Below are 27,232 nucleotides of genomic sequence, written 5' to 3' on the forward strand. Positions count from 1 at the left end.
TATATTTCTGTATCGTTTATAATATATTTATTTATAATAAAATTATAGTTTCGTACGTATATATGAGTAATCGATTTTGGTATCGTTTGGTGTAAAGTGGATGTCGAAAGCATCGATGTCGTATGGTCACTCGACGTATTTTTGTTTACAAATGAAAAGGAATAGATCCGCATAAATTCCGATAGGGAAATCGTTTTTGATTTAAACATTACAAATGTTCGAGTCGTGTTATGACGGATGGTAAGAATTTTCAAGTTATCGAGAGTTTTAATAAACGAGATTATTATGAGTTCGTTTAAGAAGCCGAGAAGGATGAACAAACACTTGCCAGACGAAGAAAGACTTATTTGGGTCGATTTGGAGGTAATTTTAATAGATAATAAGCATTAATTTACTCTAAAACACATAGAAATTGCTTAAAATGCATAATTTTACGTCATTCTAATCGAGTTTTTTTTTTAATGTTTAAAATGTGATTTTTTTTTCTTCTATATTTTGATAGGGAAGAAACCTTAAGCCAAGCCTAATCCTATTAATGTACATTTAATCCTTTTTTTTTTTTGGTGTAAATGTTATAAATTATTACAGAATTTAAATGGAAAATAGTTTATTAATTTCTGTAATGATGTTTCAATTAAGTTTCTGGTTGTTTTTTTCTTTACCTTTATTTACTGATTTGGATATGTTTCTGGTTTTAACTCTGTTTAATCAATTAAAATTTATAAGTTATTTGCACTAAATGACATACTTCCCGAAGAGATTTTGATGGAAAATGCTTTGAAACTTGTTTTGAGCATACCGAAAAGTGGACTTTGTTACTAACTAAACAAACCTTTTGTGTGATAATTTCAAAATGTTTCGTCTGCATATGAATTTTTCTTTTTGTAAACTTTATGACAGAATCGCATTGAAATGTTTTTTGCCAAAGATGAAAGTTGTTGAAACTTCCCTTAAATTTGGCATTAGAAGGTGTGTCGAATTTAAATATCCTTTATTATTATGATAGTTCGCTTGTAACTTCAAAGTAAAATAAAACATTTCTTATTATTGTAATAGTTAAATTACCCTTTTGAGTTAATTTGAAATGCTAATCTTGTTTCGTGTCATATTAAAGTGTGTTGTTCAAAAATTATAAATCGGAAAATATTTATTTTACATTTTAAGGAAACGGTTACTATTTATAATCTTATAATAAGGTTTTAATTATGATTTTGTAAGAAATAAAAGAGGAAAAACAAATTTTTAATGTTTTCTATTTTGTTTGTTTGTTTTTATTTCATTGACACTTATACAAAATGATTTGAACTTAGTTTCAAAATCTAAAAACCTTTTTACAATTTTTTCAAATTTTAAATATTTTCCTGATTGGATATTGGAAATGCCATTTCACATTTTATAAAAATTTGCATTTATATAAAATATCTTTTCATTAGAAGAAAATTAAACATTTCAGAATCTCTAATATGACTTTTTTTTTTAATAAAAAGAAATATAGGAAATTTAATAATACCAAAAAATATTTTTGAAATTTAAATAAAATTTATTTTACAATATTCTTTCTTTTTATTGCTATTTGCTACAGAAATAATACAAATTGTTTTAAATTTATTATTCTAATATTTATTATTATTATATTTATTTTCCTAATTATTTTGCTAATGGTACTGTTATATTTTATTTACATATAATTGCTTTTAAATTATATTTATACTAAAAATTTTTTTAAATATAAATTTTTGGTTAATGTTACCTTAGGTAGCCAAGATGACGGCTCATTTCTAATTCCAGCAAGGAAACAGTGGGACGCACGTTCTAACGTAACCTAACCTATTCTAATAAATTACCATAATTATTAGCAACCAAATTATTAGAATAGGTTAGGTTAGGTTAGAATGTGCGTCCCACTTCCTTGCTGGAATTAGAGACAAGCTGCCATCTTGTCTACCTAAGGTAGCATTAACCAAATTTTCAAAGTTTTTAAAATATTAATAGATATGCCTGCCAAAGTTCATATAAAATAGTAAAATGGATGATTATGTAAAAAGATTGATAAATTGCCATTCTTAATACTAATGTTTGGAAACCAGTTGAATACTCTCAGTTACTTTGAGTGGATGTTAGGATAGTTATTAAATGCTACATTGTCAATAGAACATTTGCGTTCTCAGATGTTAATACAGTAAACACTCCATGAATGCAAATAATTGATTCCACGAAAACCATGTAGCCATGAAAGCTGTTTAAAATAGAGATCTGTTTCATCTTAGCTACTGTGTTTTATTCTTACAGGGTAGAAGTTTTAACTATTTTAAAATATATGTTTAAATAAAAGATTACTTAGCTACATCAAAAAGTGTTTTTTATTTTATCATTTATTTGCTTAATGTTGATTTATTTAAAATTATCCTCATTTCATCTTTTTCACTCTACATATACAGTAAGTCTACTTTTAAACCTTTTTTTACGATAATGTTCAAAATGTAAAATACCATATTCCTGCAGAATATGAATAATATAAAGTTCAGATGTAGACAAAATCCAAAAATTGAATGAATAATCTATTTTCTCCAAACTGTCCTAACAACAAATTCTCAAACCAAAGACTAATTTGCACATTAGCATGTAATATTAAGCACTATATGGTATGTTTGATTTCTTAAAAAAAATAGTTATTCCGACTTTATAAAAGAAAAAATATTTTTAAATGTTATTGAAACAAATTAATTTTAATTAAATTTTGCACAAATCAAAAATTTAATTATTTCATTCAGTCATCCATTCAAACTTGTCTAAATTGTTTTGTAAGCAATGTAACAGAGTGTGATGGATACATGAGAATGGAAAATGGCATGCAGCATGACAAGTAGGAGGAAAACCCATAAGTACCCAAGTTAAATTTAATTACTTTTAAAATATAAAGCACACTAAATGAATTTTATTCATATATTTAAGTTTATCTTCTGTAATTCATTTTGTGACTTGCAATTTATAGTTGATGTTACAACATAATCTTAATTTGTAAGAAAATAATATGGGTGTACTTTAGATTACCACCTATGGAATTTCGGGACTTTGAGTATATATTTGAACTCAGAGGGCCGAGACGAATTCAACGGTACCCTACTTTTGGGCCGGAGGCAAAAAATAAGAAAGTTATCATACTTTTTTCGGCGATTGTGCGATGATCGGGAGTTGCATTGCTCTCTCTGCTAAGCCTATTGCATGTTTAACAGGCAGTCCGGCAAGTCAGCCATATATACCTTCAACAAAGGCAGATGTTGATCCACGAGCACACTGATCGTCTACAGTTTGAGTTAAGTCCTTTTTGCACACCCTTGCGCTCGGGGGGCTACGGCACCTCAGTCTTGCTATCACTTGTGGTCGGCCAGTACTATGAGCCGACTGCAGTATCACGGTCGGGAGTCGCGATGCTTGAACAAAAAGAAAAAAAGGAACTAGTGTTCACTGTTTGTGCTTCCGACGGACTCCCCCCGGGAGGGGAGCTGCCGGCAGGCTGCCGATTTGTTTAACATCACTAGTTATTGATTCACGGTAGTTCTTGAACAAAAGAAAAGGAAGTGGCATTCGACTGTTCGTGCAATTTCTTGCCTTTCAGAGTGTTTTTTTTTTTTTTAATTTGTTTGCAGATTTTACCGCGAGATGGCAGCACTAGCAACTACGATGCCATCTGCATGAAAGCATTAAAAAAGTAATGATAACTTTCTTATTTTTCGTCTCCAGTCCAAAAGTAGGGTATCATTGAACTCTTCTAGGTCCTCTGAGTTCAAATATATACTCAGTCCCGAAATTCCATAGGTGGTAATCTATAGTATTCTATACTATTAATAAATAATATTAATACATACTTATGCATTTCTACAGGTAAAAAATGTATTTCTAATTAGATTATCAGAGAATAAATTTTTTTTAAATTTTCAAAATTTTTTTGTTTTAATTGATTATTTACATATATATTCTTTTAAAACAAAAATTTATGAAATAATCTAATTATTTATCTATTCAATACCAATTGAAATATATTTTTGAAAACTAAATCTAAATACAATTTGTTTTTAATCAGTTTTCAAGAAAGAATTAAATTTAAGACTTAGTAGGCCTACCTTTTCCCTCAGTTCTGTATATGTTGAGCAATATATAGTATATTTGTTCTTGATATAAAAGTTTGAATTATGATTTGCCATGTTTTGTAGACTTTTGTAATGTCTCTATTATTGCTTTAACAAAGTAAGTTAGTTTACAATTAACCTCATAAAAGAACAACAATTTATTTTCTGCCAGTAATTTTTGTTGTTTGATATAGAGACTAAAATATTTCTTATATTTAAACAATAAATAGTACAGAGGATGATCAGTTAATGAACAGTTCAGATAACGAACACTTTTGCAAAAGTTTTTTTTTGTTCAGATAATGAACACCTCACAGAACAAACACAAGAAGAAGCAACGTAAAATAATGAATACCGATTGGTTTTCCCTTGTCTTCAGGCAACAATTCGAAACTTTTCGGAGCACGGGAGACATCAACAATGACGCTCAATCCAGTATATACTGATCGAATAGTATTCCTCTGAATTTTGAAACTCTCCCTTGTAATTCCAGCCTTTTTATTTTTTTGACGGAAACAATTTTTTAAAAGTATTTGCGAGATTGTCGGGGGGGGGCAATCGTTAAGTTTTGCATCTGTTTTTAATTTTGAAAGATGGCAGTATAATAGCAAAGGTAGAGAGTGGGCATATGATGTCTGATGTTGCTGGGCAGTATGGCTTAAACAGGTCTACAGTAGGCTGCAGTTCAATCCTATCTAAGAAAGATACTGTATAATCAAGAAGACTCAAGCAGCTTAAGGAGTAACAAAAATCACATCTGAGAAATAAAGAACATTGAAGAGCTCATATTGGAACCTGAAACTGATCTGACGACAGAAGAATGCCAAGAACTCTTGAATGAAGAACAACAAGAAACTCGGCAGATATGCCTTCTTCTGAAAAAGAGGATTAATGCTGATATCTGCTATTAAAGATCTTTTGAAGAAGTGGGATGATGTCAGAACAACGGTCTTAGAATGGCATCCAAACCGGGTTGAGGTTAATATGCTTGTGGATCTCTACAATTACAATGCTATTAATTACCTCTGAAAAATCCTGAAGAAGAGAGAAAAGTAATCAACATTCGACAGATTCTTTAACCCCCACGAATGAAAAAACGTGATTAATAAAAATGCAAGACTGTGTATATATGTATTTCTATTATTACATATATACTTTCTTACTATGTTTATTTATATTTTTTTTCATTTTTTGGGTTTCCAGAACGAATTAATTAAATTCCCATAAAAACCTATGGTAAATCGATAATCAGTTAACGAACAATTCGGATAGCGAACAGTCTTGGAACGGATTATGTTCGTTAATCAATCACCCACTGTATTTAATTTTGTATGAAGATATTTTAATAAATGAGTTTATACAAAGTTTCAATAATCATCCATATAAATAAAAACAAATTAATGGAAAACACTTTCATTTTTAGATGGTATTATGAATGTGAAAAACTGGAGTTTTACATATTGATGTATAAACACTTACTTTTATAGTTAATAATATAGAGATCTATTTCAAGTTATAATTAAAAGGTACTTTTCGGTTAACAAGATGCCAGAAGACTACTGCATTTAATAATTTAGCCCATGTAATTATGCCACCTTCGAGTAGCCCCACTTGACTGTGGCGTACTTAATGTTAAATAGTTTTAGGGGACCTCCACCTGGGCACTGAGGTGCCAGTGATAGTGAGCACAGAGATGCACATTTACATGGAAAGCAGCATGTAGAATAGGCTGTATACTGATAGGTGTTTAAAAACTGATCTTTGGAGATAAATATCTCATGAAGGGTCAACAATTCTGGAGGTAGTGTGAAACCCCTCATTTAGAGCTTGAATCTTACTGGTTGCTGTACATATCAGCTAGCATCCCCTTAACTAAACAGTGCCTATTAAAATAATGTGTTACTTTGATTTGAATTCATAAAAAAGTCTTTTATCAAAATATATAAATATATTCCATTATACAAACTTTGCATAATGGAATATATAAAAGCAGACAATGCTTTTATGTATTCCATTATGTAAAATAGTTGATCTTCCTGACTTATGGAAAAGACCAGATCCATTTTTAACTAGAAAATATAATTTTATGATTTAAATTTTAGTAGACTGTAATCTCACATCTTATTAAAAATTTCGACTCCGTGTTCATGCGACACATGAGAACTATCAAAATTATTATGAGGACTCATTTCTGAAGGACTATCACTCCATTTAGCTGAAGCAGAAGGAGTCCTCCTTGGAAGACGAGGAATGCTTTTTCTAAGATCTCCAGCAGGAGCAATTATTTTTCTACCTGTAATATCCAGGCCAGATATTACAGGTAGAAAAATAATTGCTCCTGCTGGAGATCTTAGAAAAAGCATTCCTCGTCTTCCAAGGAGGACTCCTTCTGCTTCAGCTAAATGGAGTGATAGTCCTTCAGAAATGAGTCCTCATAATAATTTTGATAGTTCTCATGTGTCGCATGAACATGGAGTCGTCGAAGTTTCTTCTGTGTGGAAACAGAAATCTCTAGTTTTATCTGAGCAAATTGCTTCAGGTAGTAATGAAGATAAACGATTATTAAAAATATAGAAAATTTTCATATATAGCAAATTCTATTATTTCTAAACTTGTAAGTTCAGCTGAAAAGTGTTGATATCAGAGTAGTGATTTTTATTTAAAGGATATATTAAAGAAGAGCTTTAAATAACTGAATAATATTAAATACAAGTAGCCAATAATTGATTTTTGTATAGATTGCTTTACTTTATATAAAATATTAAGAAAGAAATGATTTAATTTCAGACAGTAGATAATTTTAAATGAAGTTGATATATTTATAATGTTTATGAAAACACACAATCATAATATTAATACTATCAAATGGAAATATAGTAAAATGGTATAGTCAACTAAAGGGGAATTTTTTAACATTAGAAGAAAATAATCAAATAATTGAATTTTTTAAAACTGTTTTTAATTGAAATTACAAATTTGAATTTAATGAATTGTTCTGTATGTTCAATTTCTATGCATGTGTATGGTAATCTAATGAATGCTTAAAAATTTTCTATATTTGTTGTTTTTAAACCAGTATAAAGACAATCATTTAGCATTACTATCTAATGTCCCTATTAAAAATTCTTTTGATTTAATATAGAAACTTAGAATAACTTTAAGCAATTATCTTCTAAATGTTATTTGAAACTTTTTACATAAAAATCATTAAGTTTATAATATACACATGCCATACACAAATTTACCATAATAATATACCATATACAAATTTGTGTATGGTATATTAAAAAACTTTGCAAGTTTTGTCAAATGCATTAAAGATTAATATGAATTTTTATTGAATTTTTTTTTGGTGTGTGTGTGAAAATATTTGTGTAAAAATAAAATTAATGTTAATTGTCAATGAGAGGTTGAAATATATTTGATAAAATTTAGTTGAATACTTAGACTTAAAAACTTTTAATTTTATTACCAATCTTATTCATCTAAATCTTTTCAACAGTCCTATTGATAAACCTGGGTTTTTTTAATTAAATCAATAAGCAATTTTCAGCAAAATATATTTTTAAAATATTACATGTTAAGAATTTATAAATAGTTTCTAGTACATTCTAGAAATTTTTGTTGGGCTGCAATTTGAAAAAAATTGACATAAATTCTGTCATCCATCTGCCTGTCCTACCTTAATCTTGAGAACAAAGTTAGATAGATGAAAATTGAGACCAGATATGGAAACCTTGGCCCTTGATTGACTATATACAAATTTCTGGTTTGCACTGGAAATCACGTTATTTCAATTAAAAAATTTTCCCCTGAAAGGAGTTAGATGACCAGCACAATTCTCTTGTAACAGGAAAAGTATGATGTGCAGGGACAAGACATTACTAATTTGAGGTAGAGAGCATATATTTTAAATTAAATAAATTAAAAATATGATTAAAAACTGCAACCTGGCATTGTGACGATGTCACAATAAATAATTGCTCGTTATATTTACTTCTTCACTGATGGACTGCTAATATTGTTGCATCTAGTTCCAAATCATCGAAATGCATGAGTATGAACAGCTGATCCAGCATCAGTTCTTCCAGTACAAATCCCAAAATTTTATCAAAAGATCATGTTTGCAGGAGGGATTTCCTGTTGTTCAAAAACAAAGTAATAGTCAATAAGAATGTTATTATGAACATTGCAAAAAATTACTCCAAAGTATATTGTTGTATTGAAGGATGTGAAGACCCTTTTCCAAACAGAATATTACTGTATTGATGCAGGGTGACTAAATGCCACACATGCAATCATGGCTGCTCTTGATTTATCTGGTCTGAAGACTAGCTTGAAAATTCTCCAGACCTTATTTCAATTGTTGTAATATTTCCTGAAGTGGTTAGTGTGTTTTGTTTCAAGAACCAGTCTGTAAAACATTAATAAATTGGAAGCTGGGGTACTAGAAGGGTAAAATTCAGCTATGCAAGATGAAATTTGTAATTTTGACAAAAATTTTGGGCAACATATAGAAGAATGTTTAAGTGTAAATGGTGTTCACACTGATTATTAATGTAGCTACACTATCTAGGAATAATAAATGGCTATATATTTATTTTCCATTTTTTGTGTAACTGATTCAGTCTCAAAATAATAGCTGTACCAGAAACTATAATATATAGTAGCGAACATTTTGAAAATTTCATTATTTATTTTAAGTTTTAAAGCAATCAGTCAAATAAACAAATTTATTAATTTTGTGATGAATTTAATTAAAGTAATAAAATAAAATGATATTTGTAAATCTGTTCAAATAATATTGTACAAAAAAAATTTGTTGAAAAATAGATTAATTACTAGTTTTTATTGAGCTAGAACTTTTACAATAGTGTAAATATTATATGCAAAATGTTTACAGGCATAAGTCTAAATCACAAGAAAATTTCAGGCTCTAGAATGGAAAATTTTGTTTTGATTTATAAGATTTGGATATTTATTATGTTTTTAAGGGCAACAGATTTATTTTAATTTGACTTCTTCCTTTTTTCCAAAGATAAAAGAATTGATAGCTTTATTGATCTAAATGATACATGTTTTTCAGTTTAATCATTATATGTAGTGTCATTTCAGTTAAATAGTAATTGATGATTATAATTAATTTTTAAATTTAAATATAAATTTATCTAATCAGTTATTTTTCTTTTGTATTCTGTCCTTTAGTAATTTAGCAAATTAAACAAAAATTTTAATATCTAATCTAATCTCATCTTTTCACAATTTTGAACTGATATATCATAATGTAAATTACATTAGTTATCAGAAAGTTATCAAATGCTATCTTAATCTTTAACATATGAAACTTTTATTGCTAATATATAAGGCTGTAACTTGCCATTAATTTAATATAAAATATTAAATATGTAATTAAAAGTTGCATTGAATAAATCCTATGAAAACTAATTGCTTAATTAATCTGATTTTTAAAAATTATATATATGTTTTTATTTATAAATTGAATGTCATATGATATAAAAACAATAATTTATCATGTGTGAGTGGAACATTACAAAAACAAAACATTTATCAAATCCTTTTTTAAAAATTATTTTAATTTATAACATTAAATTTCATTTTTTGATTTACTTTAAAATTAACATAACTAGCTGATTAACAACAAAGTATAGATACTGTAAATGAATAATAATACTTAATAACATAATGGAGTTGATATGAATATGCCACCTGTTAATTATCTATGATGATGATTCATGAAAAAGTAACATTGAATTGGTTAATATATGATAAAAGTAACAATAATAAATCGTTTAAAAAAAATTATATTTATAGATTTTTATATTAAATAATGTAAGAAATTTAAAAAATTCTAATAAATACTATTAGAAAAAAGTATCATATTGAATTTAATAAAGATTTATATTTGGAATTTCATTTAGGAAACTTTTTTTTTCACTTAAAGCAAAGCATATATAAAACTCTCTGAAAAGCTTATGTAAAAAATATTATTTTATTAATCCCTCTGTTATTGTGGTTATTCATTTTTTAAATTTTACAGTTCATTGTGTAAATGATTGTGTAAGTTTTGTCAATCTGTAAAACTTATCTTCAATTTATTTGTCATATATTTCAACACACAATATGCAATGTTCTGTTATGTTCAATAATATTAACTATTTGATATTTTATCAACATTAAGTGACTATACAATATTTTGTTCATAAATATAATTAACTATCTTTATATATTTATCTTGATTGACTTTTGAAGTTTATTGTTCCTAAAACACCACAATGCCAAATATATTTGTCAGACTAATATAATCAGATGATGATGATGCAAATTTCTGGTCTTTCTTATCCTATCTACAGTACTCCACTTCAATTTGAAAGTATCAACATCTTGTGCTATATGAATGCAAATTTTTACCATCAATATTTTTAGTCAATGTGTGATAAATATATAGCCATTTAAATTATAAAATTTCTCTTACTTTTTTCATTCTTTTTTTGTCTTTTCTTTCTCTTTCTTCTCTGCAAAATTAAAAAAACTTACAATAAAGTACTAGGTTGATTTTTCAACCACATTTTCAGTTTTAAAGATATACAACTATATTCATAAAGTCTATATTTATATTTTTGATATTTTTAAAATGATATCCAGTATTTCAATTCATTGAATTTTATTTGCAGTTTTAAATTTGCTGATCTATTAACAAAGATAATTAGAAGAATTCATTTTATTAGTTACAAAAATAAAATGAGTTTTTCTAATTACTTTTAATATTTTGGCAAGTTTAAAAATAATTAAGTTTCCAATCCATCTAGCAAACAAAGCAATAATTACAGATACATCTTACTAACATTGTATGGCTTTGCAGTTACAACTTAAAAACGTAACATGCAACATATTCCAATGAAAACAACATTATCTCTAACCTATAACAAGCAACAATGATTTGACAAACGCTCGCATTTCTTTATGCAGCAAGAGTGTAGCGAAATGATGTCACAAGCAGTGTTCGCCAATTAGAAACCAGTGCTTTTCAGTGTGTTCACTGCAAAGCACTTCTCGAGTGCTGCATAAAGAAACGGGGTCAACCCAACATATAAACCAACTACGAAATCTGGAGGCATTAGAAATTTTTAAAGTGGACTGCAAAGGCCTGTCAATCAATTTAAAAAAAAAAAAAAACAACTATCAAGAGCAGGCCTGGCCAACCCACAGCCGTCACATTAAATTGTGTGGCCCACTAAGCGATGTTATATATCTATTAAAACTTTTGTTTCCCATTATGTGTATACCAAAACAATTAGATAAATGAAAATTTCCATGTGTCATTGTTATAATGCGCAAGTGCAATTATGAACTCTTGGTATAACAATAAAATCTTATTCATTTCGTATTTGTTTTACTTTTTTAAAAGCATGTTTGCCTAAATTGTGGCCCATCATAATGTTACGCGTGATCGAAGTGGCTTGTGAAACAATTTGGGTTGGCCAGGCCTGATCAAGAGCATGGCATGCTATTTATGACACAATGTTATAACAACTAGTGCAGGCACATATCATTTGGAGATTTGAATTTTGAAATTTTTAAAAAATTTTGAAGATAGAAGCATTGGAGATCTGAACAGGTTAAAAATCAGAGTCAGCGAGTATGAAGTTTTTCTTCATAATCTGATTATTAAAGGCAAATGAACTGCCGAATTATTGGGCTATGATGTTTCTATTAAAGTAGTCGAGGTAGACAAATCAAGATTACTAGGGAACAAAAGAAGTACGACAATCTCAAAAACGAACTAGAAATCTTTCAGGATACAGGTGAAAAACACATAATATTTGTTTTCTCTTAAATGCATTAAACACGATTCCAATCACATCAATTGAATCGGAAAAGGCATTCTTGGTAGCAAGACTTTTCATTACTAAAATAAGAATTAGATTGAGTGATCGGAGTATTGACCATCTTTGCTTTTTAAAATCTTATAAAAAATTTACAATATTTTGTATTATATTTTATTTAAAAAATCAAAAATTACCTTCTAAGTTAAAAGTTTGATCTAAATTCATTTTTCTTTAAATTTTCAACTCAATTCAAAGTCATTTTTTGTTGTTGTATGCAGTTTCCAGCAAACTTTAATAAATTTTTTCTACTTGTGAAAATTTCTACGTAATTCAAAGGTAATTTTTAATATATATCTTACACAGCATTATTAATATGATTTTGGAGGTTGCAGAACGTATTAAATTACTTTAAAAAATGAAAAATAATTATATCATTTGATTTTCATGATATACAAAGTATCTTAAAAATAATTAATTTTGTCCTGGGATTTCCCAGGATCCCGGGAAACAGTTCACTTTTATCCTGGAATCCCGGGACAAGCAAAAGATCGGGAAATGAGAAACCCTATTTGTTACCAACTTTTATTTGGTAATAGTTTTGCCATGCTAACTTTGTATAAAATATATAATTTCTTTGTTTATGTATCAAACTTAAAATAACAAATTTTTTTTAACCCCCTTTGTAATAACACTTGTTATATCAAATAAAATTTGATTGATTTGATTGATATTTATATTTGCATGTTAAATTTAAACCAGGGATGGACAACCTTTTTTCTATGTAAGGGCCAAATTTAATACTTTTGAATTTTTTGAATTGACTGAACTAAAAATGTAAATTTTACGGCATGCGTGCTACAAACGTGTTTATACATGATTTTGATTTCCAAAAGTATAGTGTTATAGATGTAGTCAACCATAAAATGTTTTTATATGTAATAAAACATTTGGCTACTTGAAAAAGCAGTGTGGATTTCTATTATAGTATGATTCAAGAATTTTGCAATTTATAGATAATTAGAAAGATGTTTATAAGTAATATACATATCTCTAGATTCCTGTTTTTGACAGGACTATATCATCAACTGATTTAATATAGTCATAAAATTTATTTTTACTTTGAAAACATAATTTCCATATTATGATGCTGTCATATATGCTATCAATGGTGCAATCATTGTTGAAGTATTGTAATGTGTACTGTAATTGCAATGTCATGACTTTTATTGTCCAAAAATCCATATCCAAAAATTCCAAAAAAGATGTAGATAAACAACCAATTACAGATTTGCATTATGCAAAAATTTTTCTTTAACAGTTGATTTTGATATTAATTACTGCATTGAAGCAAAGCATTTATTACTTATCAGCATCCATGTGAAATACTCATGCTATCTAGTTATTAAATGTTCATACCAAACAGGAAAATTATTGTAGTAATGCTTTAATACTATTTAGGTTAGAATGCACTTTTTATATTTAATCTTTACCTGTATATAGTTAACTAAAATGATATTTGAATTATCAAACTCCTATATTTAGTAATATGAAAAACATTTTTATTAGTTGATCATTGATAGCCTATTGATTTTATAGAACAAAGATCATGATGACAACAATCAATAGTTGTTGTCATGAATAGACCACATTATGTATTATGCATCATTAATTAATTGTTTTCAGTTACACTGTTCAATCATCATATCAGTTCAAATGACAAAATTAAATCCTTTTAATTTAATTTAAATTTCTTTTTAACATTTTAAAATTCCTTTTTAAGACATTACAATGCAAAATTAAAGCAAAAAAAATTAATATATATATATGCAGAAGATCCGGAAATAGAGCTGTTGAACATATTCTTTATTTCATGACATCTACCTTATTTTACAGACTATAAGATGCACTTTTTTCTTCGAAAAATTGCCTTCAAAATTCAGGTGCGTCTTATAGTCCGTAAAATACGGTATATTGTTCTTTCTAACTTTTTACTTAAAAGTGAAAAGTTAAGTTTATAAAATTTTATTATTTTAAAGTTTATTCCTTTCATTACAAAAACATAAAATCCAATTTTAAAATCATGGGTGCATCAAGGAAATGTTATATATAGAACTAAAATTTTGCTTAAGTAGAAATTTTATATACAGGATGCAGTAGATTAACCTGCTGGTTTTAAATTAAAATTTTAATAAAAACAGTAGAATTTAAGCCATCCCAAATATAAAGCAATTTATGTAAATTTTATCAAAGTAACTAAACAAAAAGTTGTAATGTTCAATATGACTAGTACATTACACAATTAAATTCTACAGACATTTTCTAACCGAGATTGTCAAAGTAATGAAAAAGAGGCACTATCATTAAAGAACCACATTTATTTTAAAAAATCCCATGTTTAAAATTGTTCACAATATGCATTTCAGCTAGATACTAGGTTCAAGCCCTCTTCAGTTGTTCTAAAATTTGAACAAATACTCTTTGCAATAAAACAAACATTAAATTTTTTTTCCATGTTTCATGCTAGCACACTTTTTTCCTGTAGATGGACTTATCAAACTGGATAGTCATGGAACAGAACGACCTTGAGACACAATTTTCTTTGTATTTATTATTATTATGCATTTCGGACTTTACAGGTCCCTTCTCAATCACGACACACAGATTGTTTTGTGGATTTCTAGGTTATACATACATTATTAGTTTTATAGTAAAAACTTCTTAACATATGTACTTGTACCCTTTTAGTGGATTTTGTCGTATACATTTTATCCTGAACACACTAATTTGGAAAGAAAATTCTGTAATATTTGATACAAAAACAGAGACACTGATGAATTCATACTGCATCACGATTTTACATACTGGAAATTTAAAAGCTACATCTCACTTACACATCTGCATTTACTTTGCCTTTGGGTGCATTTCTCTCTGGCTCACAAATGTGTTAGTTTATTTTTTCATACACCTATCTGTTTGGAATCCCTCCCCAAGATTCATAAATCTGTAGGCCTGTATTTTCATTTATTCTTTTATCATCATCTATTTTTATAATTTCTAAATGTTTGAATAGTTTTCTTTTTAAAGACATTTTCTTTACGTTTTTGAACTTCAGTATTTTTTTTTATCGTTTTGCATTCATTCTGGTAATGCTTAGTGATCACAGATTTAGCGTCATTCTTTTTTGGGAAATAAGTCAATGGATAAAAAGCAATCTGAATAATAATTTAAAATTTTTGTTTTATTATAAAGAAGTTTTTTATTTTATTGTAAAGAAGTATTAAAAAACAGCTTTACTTTGACAGTTTTATAGTTTATATACAATGAGATTTAAATAAAATGAAATAAAATTTTAGCTGACCACTCCTGTCAACCTTTCAAAACCAGAAAATCTTCAATGCCTAGCCCTTTACATCAAAAAAAAGATAAAATAAAATATATTATTGGTTTACACTAATTTCATTGTTACTAAATGTATTGGAGTTAAATAACGTGCTCAGGGTCACTCTCCTCTTCTGTGGTTTGTCAAAGCTGTTTAAAAAAAAGTCAAGTTAATATGCTGCACCCTGTATACATGTAAACACACAAGACTATTGTTATTATTTAACAGTTTTAAACTGTTTGTTTAAAAAATATATTTATAAGTCTAAATTTAATTTATTTTAATTTAGATGACTGGTCTAGATGTTGAAACTTGTTATATTTTGGAAATTGCCTGTCTTATTACGGATGACAAATTAAATATTATTGCGGAGGTACGCTTTCAAGTAAATTTATCTAAAACTTTTTTACCATTAGAACATAAATGAAATATTTATTTTTAATTTTAATTGGAAGCTATTTAAAATTTTTTACAGAAAAGTTTTTGATTTATAGGGCCCAAATTTAATTATTCATCAGCCAGATGATGTTTTAGAAAGTATGAATAAATGGTGCAAGGATCATCATGGTAGAGTAAGTATATTAAAAAAAAATTTACAGTTAACTTCTAAATTGTATAAAAATATTCTTATCATCTTTGAAAATAATTACTTGCATTCCACAACTGAGTTAATGATTCATATTTTTTACATTTTTGTTTTGCTTTGGTTGTGTTAAGGAACATTGTTTTTATTTTTGTTTCACATGTAATAAATTCTTGTCTATAATTTGTTTCTATGTATATTTAATAAAAATTGGTAAATTTTTTTCTTGTAATGTATGTTTTCATAAAATTGGTATCATCCTGTACATACAATTAAGTCAGAAGTCAAATCAAAGACAAAAAATGTAATTTTAATATTTTTCTTGTTATCTGAGTCAATATATTGCCTAAATATTTCTGATCTGTATTTTAAATGAAGAACACAATACTTTGCTTTTGCTAATTAATATATTTGCTAGTTTCTGATAACCAAGGAGGGTGAGCATAAGAAATGAAATTGAACATAAAAAATTAAGTGTTTACTTCAATCAAGATGCTGATAACGTTGATTTGATATTTTGTGATGATACAATATTCTTACAATTGCAGTCTGTGAAAGAATAATAATAAATTTTTGCTGTAGTTTTAACTGAACACCAAAACATTATAATTAACATTTTTTTAAAAATTTTTGTAAGGGATGGTATTTGTTTATTATTTAGACATACTTTAAATGCAGAATAATGCACAATACACTCTTGCTTATCTGGCGTAGCATACTCCCAGTGTGCCTATGCACTTCTGTTTCTATGAAAATGTTAGGTATGTCATAAATTCTGTTTTTCTGTTTACTTTGGTTTTATTTCAGCACACTACATTATTTGTCTGTCTGCCTCCAAAAAGAATTGCTATCAAAGGAAGTCGTGTCATTCATTTAGGATGACAGGTTTAAGGCCTATATGCCATCTGGCCCTTTGTACAAGAGTCTAGTCAGTATGCTTTTACTCCTAAATTTATCTATAATCAAGAAAAATATTAAGGCTAAGTGCTGATGGCAAAATAATTTTATTGTCACTGGTTAAAATTTGCTTTTAATAGTTTAATAAATGAGTTTTTTTTAACATTTTGCTAAAAACATTTTTAATGTAAATTTGAGTGTATGTTACTGTAAAAGTCCAAAGTCCTGTAACATTTTGAAATTACCAGTAAATCCAGATATTTGATGGTATTGACTGGTAAAAGTCCGAAATCCGGATTGTTCACATTTCGGACCAAGAGATACTGGTTAATGTCCGAATTTACCGATCAAGTCAGGTGAAAAAGTATTCATATGTATCTGTTGTTTTGTAATGTACTTAAAAATGTAAATCAAGAAAATGAAAGTATCATTGTAATGATTTTTATTTCATCTTTTTAAAATGAATTTGGTGAGAAATAAGCAGTGTAAATGAATAAGTTGTCATAATAGACAACTTATTTGTCTATTTTATACAATTTTTTGTGTTTACTTAAATCTTGCTTTTAATGCAGCAGAATGAATGAAGTAATACATAGCAGATTTTCTGAACTTTTAACTGAATTAGTAAATAATAAGAAAGACCAAAATACTTAACAGAATGTTATGCCTGTTCACTAGTTAAGTGAAGTGAAAGATGTGAAAAATGTTTCAAGAAAAAATCTGTTTACTACATACATTTGAAGAGGTATGATGTTCTCAATAACAGAAATTCTTTACTATGTTTGTTTTTGATGAACTGTTTAATTTAATACATGAAGCCCACATTAGTATTAGGCATGATGGAAGAACTTTTGATGGCTATGGAACTGAATTGCATATATAACAAATGTGACTTTTCAATCTATCACTATTTATTTAAGATTATTGTCAAAAAATAAAGAAAAAAAATTGAAAAAAGATATATCATATTTTTGTGGAATGACTGGCATGCCAGTCTATCCAGATAGACCATGAAATCAGATATATTCTGTATGGTAAAGCTGGCATGCTGATTTAAGTGATGCTACATATCCTTCTGTAGTGGGCGTCTGCGTAGCTAATGAACCTGTGTCACATCGGCTCTTGTGTTAGTTTTTGGAATCGAAGGTTTTACTTTAAAGTATGTAAGCTTACTGTTTTATATTCTGTTGCTTAGTTTAGCAATTTGGTGCTTTCTCTGCTGGTTTTTGATCAGTAAGCTTTGTTTGATTTTGTTGAAATTACTTTCGTAGCCTCCTTTTCTTGCAACTTAGGGTGGTCAATGCCTGTGCATTTCACGGGCCTCCATCAGGATTCTCATTAGATTCCGCAGGCTGCCAGTTGGATGGTCTTTTTATTCCCTTATTTTCTATAAATCATTTAAATTTTGGATTTCTAACTTTAGTAGTTTTGGTATGGCATTTTTTGGAGATCCTTCACTATACTACAGATTAATACCCAATGTAGTAAGGCAGCCTCTTCTCTACTTGTCCAATTTGCAGAAGAAAAGAATGCTGATTTACTATTAATACAAAAGTCTTACCTGATCAATAATGCTTTTGTATGCTATGGCAGCTGGCAAACATTTCCGCCAACTAACTTTGCCCAAGGTCTTAAAACAGGCATTTGTGGTACATAATAAAGACATCAATGTTCACTTTAATCCCTTGAATAGTATGTCAAAAATCACTACTATTAATATAAAAGTAAACAAAGCTATGATCCACCTTTCATTGGTTTATAGATCCTCAAATGAGGACATTCAAATCATCCTCCAGGACCTGGAGAGGATTAATACATGTATTGGGGGACCCTGGATAATAGGAGGCGATAACCTGTTTATTTAGGTTGTCATTGGTTTACATGGGTGGTCAGATTCTGGATAGAGGAGGTCTAAGAGACAGCGTTGCAGAAGAAAAGCACTCTGAAACAAGTTAAACAAAACAAATACCCATTTATTTGATAGAGGATATACATTCTGATGTCAAGAGTCTTTATGCGAGAGAGAGTTTACAATAAACCACATGTTGGTAAATACCTGAGGTTATTGAATTGACGTTTGTTGAAAAGAATTTGTCCAGACTCATCTAGTCGAAGCATTCCAAATCTGGTGAGTTCGTCTTCAGTAGCAGATCTTTTGGTTCAAACAGTTTGGTATCTGAGAGGAAATAGGTGATATCTTCATTAATGAAGTAGATATGTTCATAGGTGATGTGGGTGACACACGAGACATGACTAGACCATTTGAGGAACGGACAATGACTGCCCGAATTGTCTATTCATCAGTATTTTAGAACAGCAAACTCTAGACAGGAGATTAAAAGGTCATGGAAAGTGTCATTTTTGATGCTGAGAACTCTTAAGAGGAAACTCAGGTGTGGAAGTTGACATGCATCTGCTACAGATAAAGTCTGTAGCTTGAAGTTTCTCTCAATATTTTGAATAATTGACAAGACTACATCTTGTTTATAAAATCATACTGCCTGCTGTCTTATCAACTTAGAGGTATGAAGGAGTACATGTCAGGAGTTGAAATTTGGCACAGAGTATTAGGTGCCCAAATCATGCATGCATAAAAAAAACCAGACTTGTAGGTAGTCAGGGAACCGAGAACCAAAACACAATAAAATACAAAATGGCAACACTCTCTACAAACAGGGAATAGTGCAAGATTTGTGCATGTGTTGCTTGTTGGTAAGTTGGAAATAGAAATATTGTGAAATTGGATTTTGACAAACATGTGCGTTGGAAAGTTCGAAAAGCAAATGTTGCTAAATCAAATTTTGACAAACGAATCTTTGAAAAAACCCATTTACCTGTCCTGTGTTATTTCCCACATATTTATGGTCGCCACGTGCTAACCTTGACTGATTGACCGGAGATATCTCGTTTCATCATTGGAACTTTTTGAAACTAGATGGCATGTCATTATAATTTTATATTAAAACTAATTTCCGAAATAGAATTAATTTTTCTTTTTACATTTATTAATATATATATATGTATATTTTGTTTGTGCAAAATAAAAAAATAATTGCAAATGATACAATAGCCACCATTATTTTTTTCGAAAATGGGAAATTTTCACATTAACAAAAATTTAACCCAAGGGCATCATGCAACGGAGAGAAATTTCAACATTCAATAGGTTAATTTCAATGAAAATGCATCGTGGAAGACGTCGTGGCTGTGGCCAGCGAAGTTTGAATGATCATGCTCAAAACCAGCGATACCAAAGATGACTGGAGAATGAGAACGAGACCCACCATGAGCATCGAAGTGATCCCGCTTAGTAGTGAGTCTCCAAGACAGTCTTGTCCCAAATATGGCCTTGCCGTTTTAATTGTTTTGTTTGGTCTGGCTTCTCACGATCATATTAATTATAACTTATGAAAGTGGCCTTAATGTGTATTCCTTTTATTGTAGGATTGTATTAAGAATTTTCATTTTTGATGTGTCAGTGTCTAAATTAACAACTATTTATGAACATTGTAAATCAAGAAAGTGATGAAGTTGACAACTAAGGTATGATGATACAGCAGTTTGTTTCAAAAAATGTTCATACTGTTGACTAAGAAAATTCTGAATCTGCATTTTCTCATATTGATAACTTAGATGAATACATTGACAAAACCATACTTATGAAGAATTGTTTTTTTTTTTTAACTGATTTTTGAAAAACTGCTTTTTTTAATATCTCTAGTCTTTCTCTTTATAAGCATTGGTGATGACTTTGATAATTTTTTTTTTCATAAGAACCACAGAAATATCTGAAAACAGAAACTGCAGTCTTACAATGAAATATTACCAAATTATCTATATACTTACTTTTGTTGAAATTAATATTTTGTAATACTTGCTAAGATCAGTTTTTGGCTACTGTCAGCCTTTACAGGCAGTCTCACAGATTGACACTAATAAGAATCTACTGTATTTTTTTTTATATACAAAATAAACAAATAATGATTGTATAAATTAACCATAATTACAAGAAAAAGGGGTGATATTTTTTATGGTCTATTTACATTGCTTTGAAGGTCGGTTCTTTCTCTCATTACCCTTCTTTCAGCATTATTTCAAAATCAGAAATGGTAGAGAAAACTAATACCTCCCACTGAATACCTTGTCCTCTCACTTTTAATATAATCAGAGAACTAATTGTTTTATTTTTTTTAATTTGTTTCTTTATGGAAAAACAATTTCTGATCAGAAAAACTGTTATAAACTTAAAGCTTTCTGTTAAAACTTTTTACAAATGATGAAAAATGATACTCCCAAGGATATTGAATATATGTTTCAAATGATATTGATCCAAATGATATTGAATATATTGTTTGAAAATAACAACAGTATTTTTTAAAGTTAAATTTTAAAATATTTTTCATTCTACACACAGTATGCAGATAATATTTTATTTTAAAGTATATATTTTTAATTTGATTTTAAATTAAGCTTCAGTATGTTGACCTATTTCACATAATTTTTATTCTTTGACAATAATGTGTGTTAATTTTTATATAACTAATATAGCATTTTATAATAGCAAATTTTTTTAATACAAATTTAGATTGAACTGATACACTGGATGAACATCATTATTTAATCTTTTATGTCTGGTAACCAAAAAGTATCTACTTTGTTAAAACAAAATTTTGTGCACTGTCAAATTTTGTTGTAAAAAATTTTACTTTTTCTGTTCTAGATATGGGTATTTATCCTAGATTAATAGTTTTCTTGTTATTGATAAATTAATCTGTTTTACCAAAATTTTTGCACTGAAAATTTGAAGTCTTGCAATACTGTAATGTTGAAATACTTGATAAAATTACAAATCAGATTTTAATTACAGTATTGAAACAATTACAGTTGAAAACACCTATACATTATTCTTGTTTGCTATTAAATGGTTTTCTTGATAAATATCTATATTATTCTGCAAAATGAATTTATAAGCATTTTTGTTTTGTCTTTGTCATTTTCAAGAAACTTATCAAAGTTGTTCTGCATGAAATATCCTTATAGCATGCCAGCTTTAGCATTACAAGAAAACCTGAAATGTAAAACAATGTAAAACCTGAAATGTAAAACAATGTTAAGATGCAAGTTAAAGTTTCTAAATAGAAATTTAATAATCTGCATAGCAGTTATTGCCCACACCCACAGTGTCAATGTAATGTGATTGAGTTTTTTACATTTAAATTAATGGTAAGGAATAACTCTTAAACAGGAGAGCAATTTGACTAGTTTAGTTTAAACTTCAGTCATAATATAGCAGTTGTAATGGCAAAAATAAGTTAAACAAACTTTATATTTAAAATAGCTTTCAAATTATGTATAAAGTTTGTCATATATTTTCTAAAACATTTATGTATAGGTCTGATTTCAAATGCATTGTGTAAAGTTTTCAGGTAATTTTTATTTTCAAACAAAATTATAGGGAAAGCATATAATTGTTTACATATATAGAAGAAAGAATAAATAATGATTTGTCATTTATGCTTATTAATTTATATGAAAATAAATTTAACATTTGATAATTCTCTGAAAAATTAGCATTTGAAAATATATGAAATACCCTCCAAAATGCAGCTTTTTTAATAGTATTTCTCTTGTGGCTGCAGTTCAAATTTATGCTAGTAAGGTTTTTCTTTATCAAAAGATTTGTTCTAGCAATTAAGTTTTGAACTTATTACTGAAAAATCAGAATGGAAACATTTAACAGTTTGTGGAATTAAATGATTTCTTTTTAATGACATTCTTAGCACAACTGAAAATACTAAAATTTATATTGCTATATATTACTATATCCAGTTTGTTAAATTCTGTATGATTCAGTGAATTCTATCAAATTAGTTTAGATATAAAAAATATTTTCTTATGATGTTTTCAAGATCTGATATATTACTTTTTAGTCGGGACTGACTGAGCAAAGTAGAAAAAGTGAAGTTACTCTTCAGGCCGCAGAGATGGCAGTTTTGTCTTTTGTTCGTCAACATACACCGCCAGGCAAATGTCCATTGGCTGGGAATTCCATTCATGCAGATAAAAAATTTCTGGAAAAATTCATGCCTGAATTTATGAAGCATTTACACTATCGGATTGTTGATGTTAGTACCATCAAAGAATTGTGCAGGTTAGTCTTATTAAATTTTCAGTTATTTTATTTGCTAAAATGAATGTAAATAAAAGAGTAAATTATTTTGTTAGACGATGGTATCCCGAAGAGTATAAAGAAGGTTTAAGAAAAAAGGCCACACATCGGTTTGTACAATTTCATTAGCATAAAAAAAAATATATCCTAGTATTTAACCATCAATTAATGTATCATTTCTTCATTTACAGAGCTCTGGAAGATATTATTGAAAGCATTAGTGAACTGAAATATTATAAGAAATCCATCTTTAAGTAAAGAGTTAAATTCATCTGTCAAATTTACCATATATCATAAATTTGTATATTAAATAAGCCCAGAATTAGCATCAGTGAGCTCATACCTGTCAACCAAGATCACCAATCTGGCAAACATTCAATTTAAAATTTTCATTTATCTTATTATCGTAGTCATGCTATATGAACTATTCACCTCTGCAAGACAAAGCTAAATTTCACATAATTTAAAAAACTGTTGCTTTTAATCATGCAAGAAAACATGAGTTAGTATTGATTTGTCTAAGAAAATTATATGTACTTGTATACTGGTCATTATCAAAAATAATTAGAAATTTACATATAATAGTCCTCCAGTCATTTGGCTCTCATTCTTTTAAACCCGTTTTCAACTATAAATGGCACCATTTGCACTTAGTATGGTATACATTTCAAATGTGATTATTATTTTACAACATAGAATAAATATTATTGCAAACTTTAATTATTGTTTCATTATTTTCTTTGCAGTCAGGATTTTCAGTTACAAACAAATATTTTTTAAGTACAGTAAAATAACAGTCTTCTAAACAGAAATACTGGAGTGAGAAATGAACTGTCACAAGCAAAACCTTTTCTATGAGTATTGAACTTAAATTAACGATAGACACAACAAACAGCAGACCAACTCCGACCTAACACAACAAACACGCCACCGCCCTGTCCACGTACTCCACTGACCTGGTAGTGCGGGTGGCTATTTGGAACACCAGATTTAATTAGACAGGCCTTTCAAATAGATCATATTCGTCACCTGGAGGCCTTGGAGATTTATAAAGCCAACTTAAGAAGCAACTGTATTAACTTTAAAGATGGTGAGACTATCATGCATGCGTGGAGATACCTATTCGAGGAATTCAAGTGGGATCAGGCAGAAGGGTGAAATTTGATATATACAGAGTTTAAAATCGAACAGCATCATTCTAACGGTCCAAGTAGGAAGCCAGTTTAGTTCAGCACCTGAAGCAGTCCTCGAAGGCCAAAAATGTTTGGAAGTTTAGTTTAAGTTCAATACTGGTAGAAAAGGTTTTGTTTGTGACGGTTCATTGAAGTTCAGTACAATAATAATATTTAAATAATAGTTTTATCAGTTTAAAAAAATTTTTTAATTTACATCCAAGGTCTGCATTGTACTTTTATTTATTGTTCTCGTGAATTATGGTAGCAACACAAAATGTTTTTATTTAAATCATGTACCAAAATTTTATAATAGGACTTCATGGCATTGCCTTTCTCAGAAGCCAATATGACAATATACAACGCAAGAAAAAAATAGAAAATAAAACATTAAAAAATTGTCAGAATAATTCTTGCAAAATAATCAAATACAGTAGAGTCGAAAATCGGAATCAATTGGGGACTGGGGTTGTTCAGATTAGTGATTTGTTCTGATTACCGATTATGTACAAAAAAAATATATTAACCTGTCTGATGTTCAAATTTTTCTGCGTGTTGCTTCGTGTTGAATTTTTCTCCGTTGCATGTCGCTTCGTGTTGAATTTTCGTTGATTTTAAGCCTAATGAAAATTTTTATAATAATAATCGAGGCTATCACATCGTTAAAAATTATTTCTTCATTTTGTACAAACAAAATAAATATATTGAATATAAAAACATGAAAATTATACTTTAGAAGTAAATTTAGTATCAAAAACGTTCGATTCAGCACGACACAGTCTGACTGAAAATCGTTCCAATTACCGGCAATCCGATTAACGACTCTCTACTGTAGATTATTTTTTATATATAGAATAGTCAGTCAAATACATTGCTACATACATTTGGTGGTGGTAGTTGTATTTTTATAATTTTTCTTAATATATATTGTGCTCTAAGGGTTTGTTCTAATTAAAACCTTTTTGTATAAATGTGTAATAGTCGAAATTCTCATAAATGAATATATTACTGATTTTTTTTTGTCACATTTGGTCTTCAAGTTTTTGGAAGTATGAAGGCTTCTGCTTCTCTCATTTTCTGTTCCATGTAGTCCTGTAATGAATATCTTGTTGCTTTTTCTTACAGGTTGTTGTTTTACAAACAATATACATGTATAATAGCTGAATATTTTTTTCCTGCTATACTATACGAATTCAATTCAAAACAAAAAAAAAACTTTTTTTTTCTGAATTTGAAGTTTATTGCAAATTTTGGTACATTTCCCTATATTATAATTCTATATTCTACTGTGTGTCCCAAAAATATAGATTGTTTTTATTTTTTTTAAATATTTAGATTAAGTATTTCTTAACAATGGAGTGGTTATTATTGTTTGTTTATAGCATAATAAGATGTTATATAATTGTATTTACAATATTTTACAGTTACATAGTGTTAAACACAAATATTTTTGTGATGTCCCAAAAATATAAATTTAAACTTTGAGCAATAGTCCATAACATAAATTGATGAAAATTGTTTTAATATGAAATAGAACTGCCATTATGTTTAATGACTTCAAAAATGCAATGGTGCCTGGTATTGGCATTGATAATAAGGCATTGATTTAATTAAATTTTGTAAGATTTCTAGATCCATTTGAAACCAGCACTCAATGACTTTTTGTTTAAGCTCTGAAACTGTCATAAAATGCCTATTATTCTGTTATTAGCATAAATTTTTCGAGCAAGAATGCCACACAAATTCTAAATCGGATTAATGTCTGGGCTTCTCACCAGCCACTTCATAATTTGAATATTATGATACTTGAGCCACTTAGTTGTTGAGTGTAAACAACGAATACTGGCATACTCTTGATGGAAAAGTCAATCAGATCCTCCAATTTCTTCTCTAATAGGTAATGAATTATTTTTTAGAACTTGATAACTTTTAGATGTCTGTCTACCAGTTAAAATTGCTAAATTTGATAAACCATTAAGGATCCAAAGCAGCCCCACACTATAACAGAACCACCACCCTGTTGCCTGCTGGAAAACTGTGCTCTTCTTTCCTAATATCATGCCAGTGATTAGCCCATCCAAATTAAATTTCACTGAAAAGGACTGAGAGCCATTGATCATTCCATAGCATGTGATCTTTAGCCCACTGCATTCTTGCCAATTTGTATTTGTTAGGGATGGTTTTTCATCAAGGCATCAAATTTCTTATATGGAGCTGTTGAAATTCTTCAATGAACAGTGCTTTTTGATATTTTTAATCCACTTTCACACAAAATTTGACAAACTGATTTATCCTGTTGTGATGCAAGAGGCACAATTCAATTGCCATCCCTTTTAGATACAATTTTCAGCTTTCCTGATTGATGTTTAGAAGGTATTAGTGATGAGTTTTTCAAAATTTTATAAATTCCAGGAATTCTGTTCATTTCCTTGACACTACAAGGAAATGAATACTATCTTCTGCTTTTAATTTCCATATTCATGCAATTTTTTCCATACTAAACTCTCTTCCATGTGGAATTTTGCAAAGTTTTGTTGTCAAGTAGTAATTAAAATATTGAATCAAAGTAAAATGATGTCATTTATTTTTATTTTTGTTAATTTTAAGTTTCTTATGCTTCAAATTTAACAATTCTGTTTTATTATCTATACTTTTGGGACAGCCAAAAATATACTTTTGTTGTTAAATTATTAATATAATAATCTTTACACTGATTTTTGATAATTTCAAAATTAAAGTAATTTGCATATACAAATGAAATTATTTATATTTCTTTTAAATCCCTAACAATTCTGTAAAGCAGTAAAATGTTGATTATATATACTCTTGGGACACACTGCAGCTTTGGTTTTATGATAGCTTGATAGACTTTTTATTTATGACTATTCTTGGACAAACATAAGAGAGGTTGAGGCGTAAGTACAAATGTTAAACTTGTATGGCAAACAGAAGTACACGTTTGACGTTTTAAGTCCAAGTAAAAGACCTTGCGGCGCTCATTTGCAACATCACATGACTCAGTGAACATCACGCATTAACACACGGGAAATTTGTTGAA

At 28.5% G+C, this 27,232-nt stretch overlaps 1 protein-coding gene across 1 annotated transcript; it reads left to right on the plus strand.

Moving 5' to 3' along the window:
- Nucleotides 1-73: 73 nt before the first annotated feature.
- LOC136990523 (oligoribonuclease, mitochondrial) lies at nucleotides 74-23,722 on the plus strand. The gene is made up of 6 exons (XM_067288930.1): nucleotides 74-363; nucleotides 15,643-15,726; nucleotides 15,848-15,925; nucleotides 22,764-22,984; nucleotides 23,059-23,112; nucleotides 23,194-23,722. Exons 1-6 carry the CDS (start codon nucleotides 238-240, stop codon nucleotides 23,258-23,260), a joined length of 630 nt encoding a protein of 209 aa, XP_067145031.1. The 5' UTR covers nucleotides 74-237; the 3' UTR covers nucleotides 23,261-23,722.
- The last annotated feature ends 3,510 nt before the right edge of the window (nucleotides 23,723-27,232 follow it).

Source organism: Centruroides vittatus, unplaced genomic scaffold (genome assembly GCF_030686945.1).
Source record: "Centruroides vittatus isolate TY-2023 unplaced genomic scaffold, ASM3068694v2 scaffold_944, whole genome shotgun sequence".
Lineage (NCBI taxonomy): Eukaryota > Metazoa > Arthropoda > Arachnida > Scorpiones > Buthidae > Centruroides > Centruroides vittatus.